The following is a 23,486-nucleotide window of genomic DNA, read 5'->3' as shown; positions in this document are numbered from 1 at the left end:
TCCTTTGGCTTTAATTTCAACCGGGAGAATCAGAGAGATGAAAGAAGAACACCACTTTTCTGCGTTGTTTTAGAATTGTGGTCCGCCATGATTGTTGTTTAGAAACGGCAGTGGAAGAAATAAACAGAGCCATTCAGTCCCTGTTGGCCATGTTTCCAAATGTTAATTTAACATTAACAACCATCTTGTTTCGCTTGGCACTTTTCTCGGTGGAGAATGGCTGTTTATAGTGCACACAATTTCCAGTAAGCATCATAGCGTCAAACTGGCATATTACATAACTGGTGCATTACATATGTCACACCTAAGCATTACCTACAGGGTCAAATTTAAAACTTCAACAGAGTCCATACCTAAAGCAAGTAATTGTTTCAGGCTTAAAGAGTAGAAAAAGAGACTGGTTTTTACCAGGCTACTGGTAGGATGACCAGGGAACAACATTTCCAGTTCTTTCTACTCTGTGAAATTTCATTAAGTACAAAGAACCTCACATCTTTGATACTAATACCATAGAATTATGCATCTAGTATACTCAGTAACAGGAATGTTGTCACAAGACTTCACAATAAATTATTCAGAATCAAATGATACAATGTAAAATGAAGAGTGAGTGATATGAAATGCTAACTCTTCAAATTTTAACATAAACCAGACAAAGTTATTATATTAGATTAAAAGAACATTTCTGATTTGGATGCTCACATAGACTGCTTGAACTATGTGACTTCAGAGGCCTTGTGGTTGTGTGCCATCTCAACATCAAAACCTCCAGACATAATCACAGTGACATCTTCACAAGCTGACAATACTTGAAGCGAATATTCCAAAGGGAACTATTTGTTTACTCAAAGGACCTGAGAGAATATTCGAAGTACAAGACTGAGTGTTAGATCCAACATTTTACCCTGCGGAATAGAGCTTCTGAAAGCAGAGATTTGTTAACCACACAATCCAACTGCAATCAACATATTTCAGTAATCCAGAGAATTAAACATGTAAATATGAAATTATTTCTTCCCATCAACAAATTAAATTTTGATAATCGATGTGCAGTGAACACAAAATATATGACCCAATAATCCCAATAGTCCATACTGGCCAGTAGCTGTAGATTGCCAAGGTTGTGCTATTTGTCCCTCAGGTATGCTGAAGTTGTTAAACAAGCTCATCTGACTATGTGTCTTGCAATTACAGCACACAAGTACACACAAGCCAAAGGAGCGATCAGTGAAATTAATTATTTTTGAGTCATCACAAAATTGTGTCCATCTGACCTACATGGATATCTGATGTCGGTCAGAAGAAGAAAAATAATTATTGAGATCCAGTGAGATTTTGACAAATTTCAGTGGAACAAAATCCTTTCTGACAGTGCTCTCACAAGAACTCAAAAACAACCCAGACATAAACAGGATTCCAAAAATTGTCAAAAACAATGTGATCAGAAACAAAGAAAAGAAGAGCAGAAGAAAACTCAGAAAAGAGTTTGTCTTTCGCCGATATCTACTATGTCAATTTTCATCATCAACTCAGTTTATACTCTGTGGCAATTAGACAGTTTCAACCCACAGAAAGCAGAGTCCTGATAAAACCCCAGGCTTTTGGGTGAGATTTGCTGACTTCTCAGCTGCACGTTACCATGAGGTAAATCTTGAGTTCGACCAGAGCCCAATGGTGAATAAAGAACTGGTGGTGTGAATGCTACTGGAGTACAATGGTCTTCACAAGTTTGAAGTCTTGATGTCCAAATATATGAAGATGCTGACATACTAATCGCCTAAATCCCTTTTTTGTTAACCAGTAATTGAACAGGTGTGCTTAGTAAAGTGGTCGCTGAGCTTATGTTTTGTCTGTAATGCTTAATTTTACAAACTGATTGTCAAAACATCAACATGTTCCCAACTGAACATTTGTGTTTGAAAGATAGTAACAAAATCATAGCCAATGCATGTTTACAATGTTGGTTTTAAAATCGTATTTGATTAATGCTCATGTGCAGACAGAAAGATTATGTTTTAAGATCAAGCAGATGCTTTGCAAATCCCTTAACCAGCTTGTTCTTGAGTTCAAATGTTTTTGGATTGATACTTTAACTCCAAATGTTGTATTTGGAGCATGAACAGAAATGAATGAAAGTTTTATCCAGTTATTGCATCATTTTGCCGGTTCATCTTATTACAGCTGGATCTGTCCTGAAGTGTAAAGTCCTGGACAATTCTGTCACCACAGTAAAAGTGGTTCAAAGAACCCACACTACATGTGGAGTTACATGGTTTTAGTGACTTACAGATTAGCCTCTATGTCTCTATGGACAAATTCACAGTGCGCCAGATGAATGGCCCTAAAACTCCCAACTAGGGCCCGCACAGCCCTAACCACGCATCACCTCCATTCTTTATAACACACTTGTGTCTGAGCATCTGACCGTTTATTCAAACTATGATCCAAACATAAGCAACGGATTTATTGAGGAACACAATGAAACAACAAGGGAAGGATCAGAACAGAGCCCAGGAGGTCTGCATTAGTCCAGAGATTTATTTGTACCCAATGTACAAATAAAGATATTATATTCACAAATATGCCTAAAAGACTGAAGAACAGATGGAAGCTGGCTGGTGATGACTTTTTTGCCATTGTCATAAGTGATACTATTTTTCAGATATAAAAATTATGATATAAGACTTTAGGACTTATACATCCAAGTGGTCTAGGTAGGTACTTTTTAACTCTTCGCATCTCAGCATATATATACTAAGATGCACAGACTAACCTAAGTGTATAGCCTAAGATCTATAAGGATAATGTGAGATTAGTCCTTCACAAATCCATTCACTACATCAGGATAATCCATGCAAGGGAGTCAGACAGCTGATGCTCACTATCTCCTGTGAGAAGCACTTCTCAATGTTTTATTGAAGGTTAATTCAATTTCAAATGTTTCTTTAAAATTTTATGTAAATGACTATGTTGCACATAAATCCTACACTTTAATGCTACTGGTTGCTAATTGTATGTTGGTAGGTTTTGCTTTTATGTGAACTCAAAGTTAATGATGTAAATCTTTATTTCCACTAACAATAATAAAAGCTATTTATTTTCTTTACAACAATTGTTTATCTTTTTTATATTTTCATTTTCATTTAGAACAAAAAAAAAAGCAGGTATCTTTAGGGGGTAACCGAAGTCAGTCCTTAAGGGCCGGTATCCTGTATGTTTTAGTTCTCTCCCTGGTTCAACACACCTGGATCAAACAATGGCTCGTTAGCAGAACACTGACATGCTGAGAAAGTCGTAACGACCATGAGGGAGAGAACACAAACATGCGGGACGCTGGGCCTTAAGGACTGATTTTGGTCAACCCTGCTAAAGACTAATTAATTACAGTAGAAACCCTTTTGCTCCTCATCAGTAACACCTGAACAGAATTACAATTGACCTTAGATGACCTCATGCCTGTCTCTGGAAAAGGAAACGAAAAACATTTGACTACATATAATAGGACTATTTAAGTAATGACCAGAGGTGTGACCAAGTCACTGTGTTGCAAGTCTCAAGTAAGTCTCAAGTCTCTGTCCTCAAGTCCGAGTCAAGTCTCAAGTAAAGAAGGCAAAAGTCGAGTCAAGTCTCAAGTCAGGAACCTTTAATTTCAAGTCATTTCGAGTCGTTTTTATTTTATTTTTTTTTTATAATTTGCAATTATACATAAAATTCAAATATTAGACCATTTGTTCTTTTTAAAATATGTATTTGAGGTTCATTTGTGATCCTCTTATTCATCTGGTATTCTTCAAATCTGTCAGAAGTAAACAGATGTCAGAAAATAAATTACAGCCATTCATGAATTACATTTGACTTCAGTTTACTCCTTCTATTCATAAATAAACATCAACACTACAACAATCATAGTTTTCAAAAAATGAAATAAGTATAAATGAAGTTATCACAAGTAACCTCAGGAAGGTCTGGTGCATTTATTTTTCTGCTTTTATTTCTAAGTATGTTAGTTTCAGTCCTCCGTAAATATGGGACAGATATTCTAAACACAAAATTTTTTTGGGACAGTCACTGTATTTGGTCTTTTTTTTTTTTCCCAGCAAAGCTATACTACTTGGAAATGGGTTCTGTGCCACATGTGACAGTCACGCCTTAACTTAACAGTCAGTGCATTAAGTCAAAAACAGTTGACTTAATGCACTGACTGCAGTAAACAATATATTGTCAATATAATTTCCCAACGTAGATGTCTTCAAATACACCAACCATCCTTAGATGATACTAGACCCGCTCATCATCATGATGGGACAGAGAGACTCTGTTCCCTGTGTTCAGGTCCAGAATCTGCTTTCTGTTCCGGAGCCCCGCTCACTATCCACCGGCTTCCTGAACTAACACGGTGCACATTATTTGTGGAGGCATTTGAAGGACCGGATTTATGGTAAATCATCACCAATTTAACCCGGAGTACACATGCTAACACGAAGTTAGCTAAAGTCAACTATCTTAGAGCAAAAGAAAAGTGCCACCTACCGATCTTTGTGAAGCTTCAAATGCCGGACAAAGTTGGACGTCGTGGCATCTCCATCCGATATTCTCTTCTTGCATGTTTTACAAGTTGCAGTTCGTTTTTTAGTCGAAAGTTCATAACCTACGTAGCCAAAAGAAATTACTCGCGGAAGCATATTCGAGCGGTTATTTCGTATTTCGTTCCCTGAGCTCTGTAGCTTTGCCGCGTTTTTTTAAACGTCCAAATCCTGTTAATTTGATTGGTTGTGCTGCAGCTACGTACACATACATACATAAGGAGAGAGGAAAAACATAGTGACGGTCTGCGCATATTGATACGGAGTGAGTGAAATTAATTAATGACGCCACTTTATAAATAATGTGTTTTAAATTTTAAGACTTTGAGTAAAAAATATCAAGTCTTTTCAAGTAAACAGCTTCAAGTCGAGTCAAGTCCCAAGTCAATGGCATGAAAGTCAAAGTCAAGTCCGAGTCTTTGAGCATTTTTTCAAGTCAAGTCTCAAGTCGTGATTTTAACGACTCGAGTCTGACTCGAGTCCAAGTCATGTGACTCGAGTCCCCACCTCTGGTAATGACTACTGAACAGAGATGCAAAAATCTAAAATTAGTCTAAAATATTGAATTAGACTCTGTGGTTAGGTTAAATTAGGAGCGTAAAGTAAACACATCTAAAACACTTCTGGCATATCCCTGGGCTAAGCTGCCATGGGCAATCCTCAAACAGGTTACTACTATACTTCTGTTAAGTTGCACCTACAATGTTAAGTTATAGTTGCATGCTCATAAAACAATACATATAGGCAATTTAACAATAAAAAAATTTTAAAAAGCTAAACTGTCTTCTGTAGTGTGTAGTTTCTTTCTGGGCGAGTACCTACAGATGCATGACATACCTATTAAGTCTCCCGTTTTGGCCAGGAACCTACCATATTTTACCCCTCTTTCCCACCGTGTTCTCGTATTAGTATTTTCCCGTAAATTTCCTGTTTTATAACATAATTAGGTCCCCACCCCTCGCTCTAACAGTAGTTCCAATCCCCCCCTATTTTGTTCGTTTAAAATACAATATACCATCTGTCCTCCTTTAGTGCACCATTTAAATGTAAATCAATACTCAAACCCCACAAAAAGCAGACTAATCAGGAACTATTTAATGGGACTTATCCATCAAATGTTGCATCAGGTCATTGACCAAAGTCAAGTCAAACTAGCTTCTAATACTGAACTACTAGCTTCTAATACTGAACTACTAAATGCTTTTAGGGTCTTGTTTGAATTATTTATATTTACAGTTATGCTTATGTTTTAAAACTTAAAAAGGCCTAATTATAAATGTAACTAATAAACTTAAAATGTAATTATTACCTATTAAAGAAAATGTTAAAAATGCAATAATTTCTTACATATCATTTGAATGATATGATACGATTTCATATCATTCAAATTATTGACATGTTTTGTCCATAATTTGTCTGTGACACAGATCAGTCATACATTACCACTGACAACAAGCTGAGAGAAAGTCAGAAGGAAAGAAAGAGACAAAGAAACACAGAAGAAGGGAGCAACGAAAGAAAGAAAGAAAACATCCCTAAAGATGCAGAGATTTACAGACAGTCAATTAAACCCAACTTCATCCTGCCAGTCAAGCAGGAGCTTAACTCGAACCTGCTAAATCAATAACTCTGAAATGCGGAACAACAATATAATTGCTCTGTGTTTTACATGAGGAGAAAAAATGATCAATGTGATGAAATAAAACATAAAATAGCAATTATCTTTCAGTTCGGGTTATTGACCAGTCATTTTTTAACGTAAACCCAGTCTGCAGTTTACACTGCCTACTCGGAAATACAAGATGAAAAAGGTGATCACTTAATTTTTTTATTTTTTTACATGGCCATTTATGTTTCAGCTGTAACTCATCAAAACTTAACTGGAGGCCTAAATTTAAAATCTTTAAACTGATTATGAAACTGTAGCAATTAAATGAGAAAAATGCATAAAGTTATTAGGAGATAATTACCTTCATCTTTAACTACCAGCCAATCAAACTGTGGCTCCAGGTCAAAGTCAGAGAAGAAGAGATGTATTCGACTGCCCGGCTCAGAGATAATCAACCACACACAGTTCAGGTTATTACCATACTCCTCTGGGTAGTTTGGGGACAACACGGTCCCTGATGGAGCCGTGAAGTTGAAGAAGCAAGAAACTACAAAAAGAGAAGTGGAAAAAAATTATACATGTTTGACAATGTAAGCAAGTTCACAAAGACAAGTAAACATAAAGGTGCCAATAGGTACAGGCCTTATAAAAATGTGTTTACTTACACACACAACTGGGTTTGTTTCCAGACCACTGGTTATTGTGTTGGCACGTGATGGCTTTTTCTCCCACGAGCTCAAAAGCCGACTGGCAAAAGAAGGTCAAGACGTCACCGTGCTGAAAGCGATCGCCACTACGACGACCAAACGCAGGCACTCCGGGATCACCACAACCTCCTCTGTTGATTTCTGAAACACATATGTAATTTTTCAGTCCTGAAAACTCCGGACAAGTCAGATAGCAAAAATTAAAAAAAAATTTTTTTAAAAAAGCGTATTTTTATCTTTTAAGCAGGTAGCACAATAATGACGGCAAAAATAAATAGCCCATAAGCTTCACTGCATTATGCCATTTTACAACCACAAACAGATTTTATGTGAAAGACTAAGAATTTAGAGCCAAACTGTGAAGCAGAATCTGTTTTATTTCCTAGTTTTATTTTATAAGTTGCAAATAAAAATCCAACAAATTTGGCACAAGTTTGTATTCAGTTATTCGCTACAGTTTCATTTCCCTAAAGAAAAATCCAGTGAAACCATCTGTCTTCTGAAATCACCAGATTGGACCAGGACCAGTTACTCCTATAACTGTTGAACATTTAATTTCATTATAAGCTGTTATATATGTAAACGGTTGTATGGAGGTCTCAGAGGTGGTTTAGAGAACATTAGTGAGAAAACAGAATCTGAAGACCGTAGAAGATAGCAGAGAGGTCAGGGATAAAGTAATAAAGCAGTGTTTCATAATTCAAGCCATTATGTAAAAATGGAAAAAGTATGTCCTTTACCATAAGTGTTGTGTGCATTAATAACATTTCAGGACTATTTTTAATTTAGAAGTATAATTTAAAAATAGGTCTGAGTTGCACTGGTAGAAACAAAATGCTCTTCTGCATCATTAAATATAAAAATTATCCACCTATTTCTATTGTATTTACTCGCCGATTAAATCATTTTAAATCAAATAAAAATAACTAGCTGTTGATGTGTGAGCAGAGCATTATAAACAAAGGGAAGTCGTAAAAAACGAAGAACATTTCTCACTAACTGACACTCGAATCCAAGAGGATGATGACCATAAACAGTAAGAAATACAAATGAATGGCTTATGTCAAAGCACACCCACGGATAGGATAATTTATTTGAAGCCCATACTTAAATCCAATTGATAATCTGTTGCAAGACTTCAAATTTCTTGTTAGCAAATGCTCTAAATTTAATCTGACTGAGCTGGCAGTCGAAAAGACAAACATGTCAGTGTCTAGATTTCTAAAGTTAGTAGATACACACTCCAAAAAACTTCCAACTACAAACACGGCAAAAAGGAGGTTTTACAAATTTTTAACTTGGAGGGAAAGAGTTTAAATTCATTTCACACATAGTCTTTTATGATAGTAAAAAACTGTGAATAATTATCATTCCACCTCACATTAAAATCTATTGACATTTGTAGGCTGTCACATTGTGAAAAGTAACAGTTCTAAGGTGGATTATTACTTTTACAAGGCACTGTAAGATGGATATTTTTATGTATTTTAGTTTTGATATCAAGTATATTGTCTTAATGCAAACATTTCTATAAGATCCTGGAATTGCAATAACATGTTATATCAAGAGAAGACTTCAATATTATTCAGCTGTGCAGTGATAGAGTGGCAATCTGTGAGAAATTTATTTAATTGCTTCCCTTCTTACAGTTAATTGCCATCAGGGTAATTGCAGTGCAATTTTCTTTTAATTGTGAAAGACAAAACAATAAGTGGAAACACACACACACCCCTTCTCACAGACACACACAGGCATAGGTTTTTGGAACAAGTAAGAAATTTAGAAGAGAAGAATTTTGTGACATTCTTCTCTTCTCCACTGACCCCCTGAATCTGCTTCGGACAAGCATCTCAATATAAGTTATGCATTTGTTTCCATGCGAGTTTTCCACTTTTGAACTCAGCTGGGATGCAAGTGCGCCCACAGGAAGAGAATATTAAAAAAGCCTCAAATGTATCTGCGGCCCACAGCTTTCTGTCACACAGATGACAAGTGTCAGGATGGATTTCAATGATCCTAAGCCCAAAGTTAAGTCTGTCATTATGCTGTTAAGTGCCTCACTCTTTCTGTTGCATCATTCATCTTCCCTTTTTTCTTGTTTCAAAACTTGCACAGTTCACCACAGAGTAAAGATGCTAATTACAGATTAAAATAAAGAAAAAGATAATCATAAAATCAGATTTGCCATACACTGAAGACACATCGTCTTATTATACAATTTAAATGGGTACATTTTTGGGTTCATTGAAAAGAACGTTACCTCACTTGACTTCAGAAAAGAGAAATATGTTATTTGCAAAGAACTGCTTTTGTGCAGGTGATTATTTGGAGTTTACAACTTTTCTGACTAAATCAAACTCGTAACATCCAATGGCAGTTAATTGCCACATTGTTTTTACTTTTTATAAATAAATGAATGAAAAAACAAAAGTCATTTGTATTTAGCACATTGAGGTAAACACATTTACTTCAATGTGCTAATGATGACTGATGTTTTTTTGTTCAGCAACAACGCTCATAAGATATTAGATAAAACGAGAATGGTTCTGTGCAAAACCGAGTGTTGCAAGATACCAGTTATAAAAATATTTGATAAAATCTATTGTCCTGTGGAAGGGTAGAAATATAAAAGCATTTTTTGCAATGTTTTTTTTTTTTTCAAACCAAATGGCTCTGGTCAAAATGTTTTCAGCAAAATATAAAAATGTTTTAATTAATATATTAGTTCAAATCTGTCTAATATTTCAGCTCTAATAATATTCCCCATGGTGCACACAAACACCCCAAGCTTCTCTGAAAAAGAAGCTGAGCCTGATGCCATTTTTAAAAAAACGGACACAGATTTGGGCTGAAAATCTAAGACAACTCAGGAGGGTAAGCTTGATCAAAGTGCATAACACGGTGATGTTATTGCATTTGACAGCGCTGCATATACCCATGCAAGAACAGACATAAAAACACCACAGGCAGATGTCGGGTTGTGATGAGGGAAAAAATATAAAACTGAAGCATCTGCAGGAGATCATTTAGTATTGTTTATTTTCACTTCACATTTCAATATTCTTTTTTGTTTCAAATACTTGATTTATGCTTAATCAGTCTGGTCACTTTTTTACAACTAAGGCAAATTTAAAGGTGAAAAACCTCAGATGATACCTTAAAAAGCACAAAGCCGTGGTTAGTCTTCAACTCTTTGTTGTCTTGGTTACCCATTTATTAAAGCATAATTTAATCATGATTTCTTTTCTTAGCTACTCAGAAATAAACTTGATGGCGCTCATGGGATACATTTTATTTCACTGTTGCCACTAAAGCATTTTAACCAGAAAGCTACAGCTAAGGTATTACTCACTGAAAACCAGATTCTTTAAGCCCAGTAAAAAAAAAGGAAATGACAGTTACAGAGCCAAATTATGGTCACTGTGACTTTATGTTGGGATAAAGAGCCACATTCTTTACATCTCACATGAACAGTCTGTTACTACATGTTCCTAAGTGTTCCCAATCTTGGAGTTTTAATAACATCACTGCAGTAAACATACCAAAATAAACACAGAGCACACATTTCTTCCATTTTGTTTCTCCTCTGCTTCTGTCATGATTTCTATCTCACACTACATGGCAAAGGGAAGTCTAAACTAAAACAAATTGTAAAAGACTGAACCCACAACAACAACAACAACCGCAAAAACAATTAAAACACCCAAACAAAGTTTGTATATTTTTGTAACATACTTGGCAATATGGATATTTAATATTAATCTTATAATACTGGAATTGCATTACCATAAAAATCAACAACAAAAACAGAAGACTGTTTTAAAAATGTCTGTAAAATACATAAATATCGACACAAAGGACATCGCTTAAAGGCACAAAGAGTAACACATACACACACTCCCCGGCCCCAGGAAATTTACTTGCATGGAATCTCACAGAGTAAAAGGCATTATGCTTAGATGACATTTAAAGTGAACAGTTACGACATTAAGAAAAATCATTTCTCTCACACATACAAACATCTCTTATGACACTGAGGTTACTGTTTTCAAGTGGCACAGTAATGGGCTAAGACTGAAAAAATGACTGGTATTTTTAAATACAGGCTGGTTTGAAGGATGTGTTGGTCTTTAAGAAAGATGATTGTAAATGTTTCATATAGCTAAACTGGTTGCCATGTTGTATTTATCAAACCATATTCTGCTGTTATGCACACACAGGCAATCTTTGTGGAAACCTGTTCCCACAAAGATTGTGGAAACAGTCTTTTGTATGTAATATATGCCTCTCCCTTCACTTTAAGCTTTACTATAACACCTTTTTCATTTTAAACCATTTGCCATATATTAACTGCTTCCCTCGAGTGCTGTGATATGCTACTGCATATGTGTGTGCATGATTCAGAGTTTTAAAAAAAGGTGTGATTTGAAGTCTTGAAATCCTTAGAAAGAATCCCTACCTTCATAGATTGCCTTGAACCCTGCAGAGCCGATTGTGTCGTCTGACTGCAGGTGTAGCCACATCTGATTTGACAAACTCACAATAAGATCAGGGACGCTGGTACCAGTAAGTCTACAAAGACAAAGCATTACCTATACATCAGTAAAATAATCGTTTTATCCATTTTACTTTGGTGAATTTTGCAGGAGATTTAAGGAGATATTAGCAATTTGCAGTTTAAGATTTGAAAGAAATACCTGCAGAACAGTGCCTCCGTCTACAGTTTTCTTTATGATTGCCTATAACTTGTTCTGTGCTGGTACAGATGAGGAATTATTATTGGTGCTTACACATAGAGTACCCGCCGAGTGTCTCCTATCTTTCCACCGTCTCCCACAGTCAGCGTGTCATAGCCTCTCTCCAGATCGAACTCATCAAATGACAGCTTTATTACCTGAAATGATGAAAAGCAAGAAAACAGGCATAGAAATGGTTAAAAAACATTAACACACTGAACGCACTAAAGCAATTAAAGAGCAAAGAAAAGATAAAAGCTAATAAGAATTTATTTTTGCCATCATATTTTCAACCCTTATAGTTCCAAGCAATATGAGCTTTTAATGATCATGTCCCTCTGGAGAATGGAAACCAAAGGACTGGATGAGACCTTCATAAACAACCATCACTTTAACTGAACCGTAAATAATAAGACTTGTGTGCTTTATTAGATTAACATTGGCCCAGACTGTATAGATGGTGTAAAAATAATTTAAAAACATCTAGTCTGATAATTATGTGTCATAGTTACATAAAACTGACACAAATGCCACATAGCCATCTAAGAAAATCAAAAGCCAACCTTCAAAACAAACCAAGTCAATTATACTGTATGTAACCACTAAGCAGTAAAAATTGTCTTGGTATAAATGTTCATTCTACATCATCACCACAAAGAATTGCAGAAATACAGGGGTAATGGGTAATGTCATTTAAAATATGTAGGATATCATGGGTAAATAAATACTGTAAATATGCAATTTTTAAAATAAAATGTCAGTTGTGAAATGCTTTTAGTGGTAATTAAGGCTTGTAGTATTTATTTACACTGAATTAATAAGTATTTCCAAACAAAGCTATCCGATTTGAACAGACTGCCTATTTGTTAGATTAGAATTATTTTCTTGACAAGTCATGCAAATCAAAACACAAAAAAAAGGATGCATAACATGGGAATCAGGCTACATACTGTATACTTGTTTACAGCAGCATGTGGTTCTTAAGTTTCATTTTACATTGGAACAGGAATAAATTTGTGGTGTTCAGTCTTATTGAGACCATTTCTTTTTTTTTACTTTCCAATTTTTCAACTTCCAATAGACCTCTGATTATAGGTTCCTTTTCAAAACAGCAACTGAAAAACAAATCTGATTATTCCATTGTTAAATCCCCTGTTACATGTGCAAGGCATATTAACAGAGAAATTCGATATGCAAGAAAGACAGTGTTTCTCTCTTAAAATAATAATAATAATAATACAAAAATATTTTTAAAAATGTATTCTTCTCAACTCTTTTTGTGGACCCTCAGTCATGTTTGTATTTGATTCCACAATTAATGTGAATTGGTCTTTTAAAAATCTACAAGAAAGAAAGAAAGTAGAAAAAGTTTGGCCCTCTTATTTTCACACATATATTAAGTTTATTTACAGACGTACAGTCAATTACTGCCTTAGGCTCCAAATGTACCACACAAACAGGCACTTAAAACTCCTTTAGGCAAAAATATACTTTTAGGGTTTTTCCGGTTTGAGCAGAGCCATGTGAGGACACGTTGATCTGAGCTCCGACTGGACCCTCAATTTTGGCACAAATTAACTGAATTTCAGCGCTGGTCTTGCATCAGACTAAGAACATTACTTCTTAAGGGAGCAAAAAGGTAGGCATACACCAGCAAAATGCCCAAACATCGTAATCCCCAAATCGAACCCCAAGAAGCTAATGCTAGCGGCCATGACGAAGTGCTAACTGCTATTGGTGGACTGCGCGGTGAACTGATGGCCACGCTAACAACTACGGCTAAGGTTCACACAGATAAACTTCAAGAATTACAATGTGCACTGGGAAAGATAGAATCCAAAATTGATGACACCATGGGCCGCGTTGCGGAACTTGAGACTGCTACTGCGACCCACTCGGATTCGATCCATGCTATGGAGGTAGACATATCGGCCATGAAACAAGAGCTAGCAACCCTGAAAATTCGCTGCGAGGACCTGGAGGCCAGGTCCCGTCGATGCAATCTGCGTATCGTGGGTGTAAAAGAGGGGCGTGAAGAGGGGAAGCTTATGTCTGGCTTTGTGGCTGAACTTCTGAAGGAGACATTACAGCTTGCTTCGACTCCACTCCTGGACCGGGCACACCGCACTCTGCGCGGTAAACCAGTCAGCGGAGACGCGCCTCCGCGAGCCATCGTGATCAAATGCCACTACTTCAACGAGAGGGAGGCTATTTTGAGGAAAGCAACAGGGAGTAAACAACTTACCACCAAGGACGGCGACAAGATCTTGGTTCTCCCTGATTATACTATGGCTGTCAGTAAACAACGTGCAGCTTTTAACGAGGTCAGGTCTCTCCTGCGGGGTCTTGAGCGTGTCCGGTATGGCCTTCTTTTTCCGGCTACGCTCAGGATCACCACCCCGGAGGGTGAAGAGCATCGCTTCAAAGACCCTTTAAAAGCAAAAGAGTTCATATCCACAAAGCTCTCTTCGGGGAAATGAGTACCGCCCGGGTCGGACGAGCATGACCGCTGCACAGTGGAGGGGTTTTGTTCTTTCTTTCAATCAATGGGGGTCCAGTCGGGTCCAGGCTGTCATGGTAAGCGGATACACTTACGGGTGTAGAAACTGTAAATACCGGGACCCGGTGGGAAGCTCACACGGAGCTCCCTTCCCCCCCTTCCTGTTCTTGAGATTTAATGTTTTATTTTGGATCTGCGGGAGAGGGGTCATGAATACGTCAGTTTTTGTGTTCCAAGAGTTATGGAGTTTGAGGTTTGTGACTGTGTTCTTTGGTTTGTTTAATTCCACACATCCTTTATTATATTCTGTGTATTTACTCTGTTTTATATGGTTGACTGCTTTTGTTGCGTGGGACACTGAGCTGAGATTTGACAAACAAACAAGATGGCTTTACAACTCTATCAATTCAAAGAGTTATGAGTGTTTGCAATAGGTTTGAACCAGGAGTGGCATGGGTTAGCTGGAATGTGAGGGGTCTCAATAATATAATTAAAAGAAACAAAGTATTTATACACCTTGATAAGTTGAAGACCAAGATAGCATATTTGCAAGAAACGCATCTGTTAAACAAAGAACATAACAGGCTTAAGAGAGGAGGTTTCACCCAGATATATCATTCTAACTTTAATGCTAGAGGCCGGGGGGTAGCTATCCTTATACACAGGGATGTCTCTTTTGAGGAAACTTCCGTCATCAGAGATAGGGATGGTCGCTTCATTATTGTACAAGGTAATCTATTCAATATTCCTGTTGTTCTTGCTAATATTTATGCTCCAAATTGGGATGATATGCAATTCTTCAAAAACTTGTTTTCGCTCCTCCCATGCTTGGACTCGCACAATATAATCATAGGCGGGGATTTTAATTGTGTTCTGGACTCTTCTATTGACCGATCAAATCTGATACAGAGGACTGGCCAATTGAGCAACAAAGCAGCTCATTGCATCAACTTATTCATGCGGACGTACGGCGTTGCTGATCCTTGGAGAGTCAAAAATCCAACCTTGAAAAAGTTCTCATTTTTCTCCCCCCCACACAAGTCCTATTCAAGAATCGACTACTTCTTATTGGACCAGAAACTCATGCATATGGTGGCTTCAGTTGATTATGAAGCCATAGTCATTTCAGACCACAGTCCTGTTATAATGAAAATGCATTTTACTGGCCACATAACACCTCGAAAAATCTGGAGGTTTAATGCCAGACTATTGACAGAACAAAAATTTGTGGATTACATTAACACTCACATAGATATATTTTTTGAGACTAACAGCTCTCCGGACATTAGCTATGGAACACTGTGGGAAACATTTAAGGCATACATTAGAGGGCAAATTATCTCTTACAGCGCAAACGACAAAAAAAATAAGCTCCAACGCATGTCTGAAATTAGTGACAGGCTTAAAATTATCGACCAGTGTCAGGCATCCGCAGCGTCAGACATCTGCTGGGAAGAGAGAGCGCTCCTTCAAGCAGAATTTGATCTCCTTATGAATGAAAAAGCAATAGAGATGCAACTAAACCTGAATCAACAACACTTTGAGCACGGTGAAAGAGCAGGTAGGATGTTAAGTCATCAGCTAAAACAAAAGTCTGCAGCAAGATCCATTTCAGCTCTCAAAGAGGAGGGAGGGGAGATAACTACGGACCAAAAGAAGATTAATATGCAGTTTGTGTCATTTTATAAAGAATTATATTCTTCGGTCAGTCCAGATCCAAACATGATACATAACTTTTTCAAGCATTTGAGGTTGCCTACGTTGCAAGAGTCAGACAGGGCTACTATTGAAGGGGACATACAACTGGTAGAAATTGACCAGGCAATTCAGAAAATGAGAACGGGAAAATCTCCAGGCCCTGATGGCTTCCCGATCGAGTTTTACAGATGCTTCTCTGCCAAGCTTTTGCCCCACCTATGTAACGTCTATACAGAAGCATTTAGAAAGCAGGCTCTCCCACCTACAATGACACAGGCTAATATATCCGTACTGCTCAAAAAAGATAAAGATCCACTCATATGCGAATCTTACCGTCCTATAAGCCTACTCTGTTGTGACTACAAAATACTCACTAGGACTCTGGCGGACAGATTGGAGAAAGTGCTAGATAAGATTATTCACCAGGACCAAACTGGGTTCATGAAGGGCAGACAACTTTATAGTAATCTACGCCGTTTGTTCAATATAATGTATTTACCAGGCGGAGATATTGTGCCAGAGGTCATCATGTCATTAGATGCTCACAAAGCTTTTGATAGAATTGAGCATAACTACTTGGTGAAGGCTCTTGAACATTTTGGGTTTGGGCCGTGTTTTCGTTCGTGGATAGAACTTGTTTATAGATCTCCACTGGCTGCTGTTCGGACAAATAATATGGTGTCAGATTATTTTCCTCTTTCTCGCGGGACGAGACAGGGATGCCCCTTATCCCCCCTGCTATTTAACGTAGCCATAGAACCTCTAGCTGTTGCACTCAGGAATGATCCAGGGGTGATGGGAATTAGTAGAGCAGGACAAATCCACACTGTTTCATTGTATGCCGATGACCTCCTTCTCTTTCTGGCTGACCCATGCAAATCCATGCCTAACGTTATAAAGTGCATTGAGGAATTTGGGAAGATATCGGGATACCTGATTAATAGAACAAAATGCCTTGTTTTTCCTGTCGGTGATAGAGCGAGCAAGATGCCCCAAAACTCTCTTCCGTTTACAGTGAGTTCTGACAAATTCACGTATTTAGGAGTGAATATAACCAGAAATTATAAAGATCTATTCAAACATAACTTTATTACTGCCTTCAATCAGTTTAAACAGGATATGGAACACTGGTCATCTCTCCCTCTGTCTCTGGCAGGAAGGATAAATTCAGTTAAAATGGTTATAATGCCTAAACTGTTATTCCTTTTTCAGGCAATTCCAATATTTATTCCTAAATCATTTTTTAAAAAGCTAGACAAGATAACCTCAATGTACATTTGGAATAAAAAGATTCCTCGTATCAGAAAAGAGTTTTTGGAGAGGCGACGGGAGGAGGGAGGACTGGCCATGCCGAATTATATGCACTTTTATTGGGCTGCTAATGTCTCTAAACTTTGTTTCTGGTTTAAGCCAGCAGAAAATGAGGCGGTGCCCATTTGGTCACTGATGGAACAAAACTCTTGTAAATCTGGTTCGTTGGCCTCAGTTGTTTGCTCGCCACTGCCACTTGATAAACGACTAATTACAATTAACCCAGTTACCTTAGGGGTAATTAAGATCTGGGAACAGCTTAGGATCCATTTCAAACGAAAACAAGGTCTCCTAGCAGCGCCTATATCAATGAATGCCTTGTTCCCACCTTCTCTAATTGACTCTGCTTTCCATGCCTGGACAAATAAAGGGATAAGCACTGTGGGAGACCTGTTCAAAGATGGGCATTTTATGTCCTTTCAACAGCTGCAGAATTCATTTAGCCTATCTTCTTCGAACTTTTTTAGGTATCTGCAGTTGCGAAGTTTTGTTAAAAAACACTTCTCACAGACGCTCCAAACTCCAGACTCCAATTGGATTGATGGGTGCCTGGAGGTGGACCCCAAGAAGAGAGGGGCCACATCGAAGGTATACGCATTAATTCATACAGCGGCTGCACCCTCATTAGACAAAATTAAAGAACAGTGGCAGCTGGAGTTGAGATTGAGAATAACTGAGGTGGAGTGGCAGCAGGCAACAAGGCTTATTCATGATTCATCAATATGTATCAGACATGGTTTAATACAATTTAAGGTGGTTCATAGACTTCATTTGTCAAATAGTAAACTCGCAAAGTTGTTTCCAGGATTGAATGAAGCGTGCCCAAGATGTAAAAGCGAGAAAGGCACTCTTGGTCATATGTTTTGGGAATGCCAAAAACTGCAGACCTTCTGGAGAACTATCTTTAAGACCCTGTCGAAATCTTGGAATATTAATATTCCGCCGAATCCTCTTTCTGCAATATTTGGGGTTGTTCCTCGGACATGTTGTGTGTCCACCCGACAAGCTTCAGCTGTAGCCTTTTCCACATTGGTTGCTCGTCGACTCATACTTCTATCATGGAAAAAAGAGGCACCCCCCTCCTATAAACAATGGGTTAAGGACTTGCTTTCAAATCTCAAAGTTGAACAGCAGAGATATGCTGGGCAGGGCTCTGTGGACAAATTTTACAAAGTATGGCGACCATTCTTGTGTCACATTGAGGGACGTCCAGCCAATCAGTCAACCCAGCATGAAACTAACTAAGTCAACCTTCCCTTTTTTTTTTTTTTTTTTTTAACGGATGTGTGGATGTGAATGTTTGGGTTGTTAATCTACTTTGTTGAAAACCAATAAAAATATTCAATTAAAAATATACTTTTAGACGAAGTTAAAAAAAAAAAAAGTGCTGCAGATTTATTATACAGTGATGTTCATGGTTCCCCATTTGAGCACCATTTTTTTCCGTATTATATAATATAGAATGGAAACAAAAGCAAAAACATTGGAAAGTGATGAAACAGATTCTGCGATCAAATCTTTGGACTCTGCAGGAGGATTCCAAATATGCCACAATATGAGAAAAAAAATTAAATATTTATCAAAAAATAATATGCTAATATGTTTATACTGCTAAATAAAAAATGTTGGAATAGGAAAAAGGTGATGACTTGAACCAGTATATGCCTTTTATTGTTAAAAAAATGCAAAAGCAAGAGGAAAATATGATTATTTCTAAAAAGTAGTACAATTACAATAACTCTAAAGTGATATGTGTATGTTATATTAGTGGAAAAAACTAATTACATAGGTGATAAAAAAGTCTTGAAACTTAAAGGCCATTGATGTATTTTTTTTTTTTTTTGGCAGCATCATCAGCCTCATTTATAGCTAAACAAGTCATTTCTGAAAGTTACACCCTTCATTCACACCCCTCTGCTGCTTGAATGCCTGACTTACACCTGTGTGGCTGCGGTGGCATGCGTGCAGCTTCAGTTCATCAATCTGCTTTGCACTCTAAAATGCTGCAATACTGGCATTCCATTATTCACTGCTTGTTCATTATTTATTAGATGTAGATCATATCCCTGGCAGCATGGATAATGGCATATCTCTGCTGCGCTCAGATATCCTCAGAGCAAAAAAAAGTGCTGGTCTTCATAAGAGAAGACCCTTGTTTATTACTGCAGGGACCTGACATGATCTGTGAGCGTGTAATACGTTGCACGGAAGGCCATCACATTTCAAATCACAGTACAGTAACGAAAAAACCTTTTTGTGGGTGATAAGGAGTGTAAAAACCATTTCAGCAAGTCAGAATCGCCCATGCACAACTAAGCCATTGCAGTGCTTTGTCAAAATAAAAATTGCAGAGAAATGTTCAGATCATGTCTAAGGATAGGAGACGGTCTGAGGGATTAACTACAATCATGTCAGGAATGGCAATGAGGTCATTGTATAGCTCTTTAAAATCTGCATATCTGTTTCAGCACACCTTTTCATTTACAAAAACAGCCTACAGTCTTATGCAAACAAAACAATGTATTTTGTATAAAGCAACATTGAAGATACAGCCCAATCAAACTGGTTATATAAAGTATTTAACTGTCCCAGTAAACATTTGTTGTTGCACCCTCAAGCAAAGTGTAGTCTTTCCAAAAGAGCTCCAACTAATGGGAAAAACATGCAAAACTACAGGCTAACAACAAATGACTGGGGGCATTAACATAGAACGATGTGTTGATGTGATTTTCTCACTACAAGAGGGTTCAAGAACTTCGTTTTCTAATAAGCTCAAACGTTGGGGATTTTTTGTAATCCTTTTAGGACTTTTCCTGTCCTAAAACATGCTTCTTTTAAGGAGAACTGTTCATACCAAGGCGAGAATAAACATGTCACATACCCTTACTTGTAAAAATTGGCTCAAAAAAGTCCTAGAGATTTGTATATTATATTTTAGATATCTGATTATTAAAACTGTTTTGAGTCAGATTTATAATAAGCGTTGATGAGATTAATTATTAGGCTCTCTCTTTCTTTAGAGGCGTTTATAGTTTTTATGGCTTTGTTTTTTGTTTTCCTGTACTGTGAGAATACATGTAATCATCCTTTATATATACTACTATAATTTTTAAAACTGTTTGTATAGTATTCATCGAGATCATGGTCATCTGTGGAGTACAAATAGAAGACAACTTATGTTTTTCTTGGAAATATTTCAAGTTCCATCTGAAAGGGTGAGAAGTGAAACAAATTCTTATGTTTGAAGAAAACATGAGAAAATAAAATGTTGAAGCTCAACAGCTAAATAAATTTTTTATTATTTATCACTTTTAACAATATGATGTCACAGTCACAGGTAAAATAATTAATTCACTTGTAAGGTTTTGGTGGTGTGAAAATTATATTTTTTTTTTAATAAAAAATAATTTATAAGGAAACAAAAGTTTAGATGACTATAAAATCGACAGATCCAAAACATGTTACAGGTATCAAACTATTTGCACATGCTGCCAATTTTGGATCACAAACCACAAAAAGTGCTAAAACGGTAAACGGTACCAAGTTCAGGCAATGTTTGCAAACCCCATGTACAAGACCATCCTCCATGTAACATCCAGCCAGATAATTGATCCAGGATTGTTTCTCTTCGGAACTAGACAAGTTCATCTGATTCCTCTTCAGCTACTATCTCAAGCTAGGTTTATGCTAAATTTATGCTAGGTTTAAGCTAGGTTTAAACTAGGTTTAAGCTAGGTTTACAGCTGCCATGTTGAACCCGGGTGGCCCCACCCCCGTAAATTGGTCTCGCGTCCCGTTGAACGTTCACACAACCTGGACGATTTGACTTAGCTCACGCGCACTCAACCCGAAATTTCAAAAGTGTGAGCAACTCATCCTTAATTCACCCCCTCACCTGGAACTCCCACGGCGATCCTATTTTTTCTCCATGCAGTGTCAGACAGAACATTTTCAGGTTGGGAAGGACTAGCGATGCATTCGCAGTGTGTCGGATAAACAACACTTACAGTGTATTAGATGCCGAAAGATTATTATTTGAATGACAATCTGTACTTGATTGTTGAGATCGAGTAAATTGGAAAACTTGATACATGGAGTATCTGCCATACATCGCCAAGCCTTAATGGAGAGGTGATTGACAGTGTTAGGACCCGCCTTCTGGCTCTGTTAGATGTTTCTAGATAGCAATAGAAGACAGAGGAACTCTATTTTTGTCACAGGTTATCTGTCTCATGCCATCCTGTCACGACATAGTGACAAGTTAAACAAATATGTAAAAAAAATATAAATATTTATTTATTTATTTACATACCACAGTTTTAAGTGGCATGGTTTCCTTTTATTTTTACACTTGTAAAGGTTTTGGGATTGGAACACTTTATGTCAAAATAGCACCCTGAAAAGTTAAAAACGCCTTTGGCATATGATATGGCAATATGGCAATGGTTATTGATAAACTTACCACTGAAAACATCAATATCTGCTTGCGACTGTAATGCAAGGGTTGTTAAAAACTTTACAAGCAGCTTGAAGTCATAACACAGAGTGAACCATAAACTGACAATAGTTTTTTCTGTGCATCCAAGTGTGATAATTTGTGTGTGAGTAGGAGGTGGTTTTCTCAGGTATATCTGTCTTAACAAGTGAAGCAGAATAATTCTAAAAGCACAGCTGTTTCACTGAGTGTGTGAGCGCTGTCTAACTTTTTTTCACCTACGTGTGTTATCTTTCATCTATATTTTGTTTGTGTATGCTTTTAGGTTTTAGCTTGTGTGTGCTGATGCCGTGAACAATGGCTGTACAATGGCACACTAAATGGAAGGAAATTAAGCATTATTATTCTTAGGTTATTGCCAAGAAACTTAATGCTCTTCAATAATTTCTAGGCCTGTTTAGAAAAAGATTACGCATGATGCAACAAAAATTAAATTAAATTTCAGGTATTCTTATGATAATGGTGAATTTCGGAATTGTCTATATTTGCCAAAAATTCACAGGAGGGTACGTATATTTAAAATTTAAATAGCATTTGAGATCATTAGTAGAACGGCTCAATAGGACATTTTAACAGTGCAACTTTAACTGAGCAACCCAAATCTAAAGTGAAGTCCATTCAATAATTCACCAGGTGTAGTGCTTTGAACTCTGAGGTTTCCTGATAACATAATCACATACCAAGATCAAATAATTTCTAGGAATTGTCTGGTTTCTGGTTCTAGAGAATACCATGGCATTACAAATAAAATAAAACAAAATAAAATAATGGTTTTGACATTGCAAAAATGATTGACATAGTATTCGCTCATTTTAAACTCTTTTAGTAAAAGTGAAATACTACATTTTGGAATAGAGCAGTTATATTTCTCTCCAACATTTTGGTGCAAGTCATCAATCATACATGTATGACATCAGCATAAAGTAAATTTATTAAAACTTTATGAAAAAGGAACTTGATAGATAGAGTTGAATATCTTCTGGTTGAAAAAACCCAGAAAGTCAACTTTGCCATGGAATGGAATCAAATTTTAACTACTTGAAGGAATAAATTAGTAGCCCCTTTCACAAAGCACTTCAAGGTAGATAAAGATTTTTTGTTTCATGAAAGGCCAAATGCAATAGGAGGGATTAAGATCAGCTAGCCTCCCTTATGTATTCACCTGTGATAAAATAAATATATATATTAATTTCTAATATTAAATATTTGATGTAGACGTATGTTTACAATATGTTTACAACGTAATGTAAACATTTTTTATGTTATGTTTCTATCATAGGGGCGCTGTTGCTCAGTGGTAAAGCTGGTGAACCACAATGGAGACTCCACTGATATTCTGAGCCATTTACTTCTTCCTGTTAATGTTCTTATACATGAAGATATTGCCACAAAATCATAAAAAAACATGAATTTAAAAAGTACTGTAACATCACAAAATTGGAGCATTTTTGCTCAAGGATTTCATATCATCAGAATCCCAGAGCAATCTTCACCCGATGATAAAAAAAATATATTGACTTACTCTGATTGCAAATTCACATCAAAATATGTTTGGCAGTAAGATTGAAAATTACCTTTTGCAGACCCATATCAAAGCATGCCAGAAAAGACAGAACATTAATTACACCCCAACACTGAGTCACTGCGGCACATCAACACTGGATCAGTAAAAAAATATCTGGAGTATCAGTAAAAGTATTTTGTATGTTTTCTTATATACTCTGTGACACCATACTGTGTAAAAGTGTGCAGCCAAAATTCATAAAATAATGTGGAACACCTATAGATATGTTTTCATCCATCAAATTGAGACTTTTGGACAGGCTTCAATATTTTTCTACTTAGTG

The 23,486-nt window shown here is 36.8% G+C and overlaps 1 protein-coding gene across 4 annotated transcripts in view; it reads right to left on the bottom strand.

Annotated features, from left to right (window-relative positions):
* The window catches only part of LOC116718451 (CUB and sushi domain-containing protein 1), a 431,730-nt gene that overhangs the window by 146,707 nt on the left and 261,537 nt on the right, over nucleotides 1-23,486 (bottom strand). For all 4 annotated transcript variants that reach the window (XM_032560407.1, XM_032560409.1, XM_032560410.1 and 1 more), the window contains exons 11-14: nucleotides 11,690-11,793; nucleotides 11,359-11,471; nucleotides 6,858-7,040; nucleotides 6,554-6,739 (exon numbers count right to left, since the gene is read on the bottom strand). In XM_032560407.1, the coding sequence (XP_032416298.1) occupies nucleotides 6,554-6,739; nucleotides 6,858-7,040; nucleotides 11,359-11,471; nucleotides 11,690-11,793 (586 nt within the window). The remainder of the gene's footprint in view (nucleotides 1-6,553; nucleotides 6,740-6,857; nucleotides 7,041-11,358; nucleotides 11,472-11,689; nucleotides 11,794-23,486) is intronic.

This window comes from Xiphophorus hellerii, chromosome 4 (genome assembly GCF_003331165.1).
Source record: "Xiphophorus hellerii strain 12219 chromosome 4, Xiphophorus_hellerii-4.1, whole genome shotgun sequence".
Classification (NCBI taxonomy): Eukaryota; Metazoa; Chordata; class Actinopteri; order Cyprinodontiformes; family Poeciliidae; genus Xiphophorus; species Xiphophorus hellerii.
The sequence above is the reverse complement of the archived record's forward strand: the minus strand, read 5'-3'. Positions and strand labels throughout refer to the sequence as shown.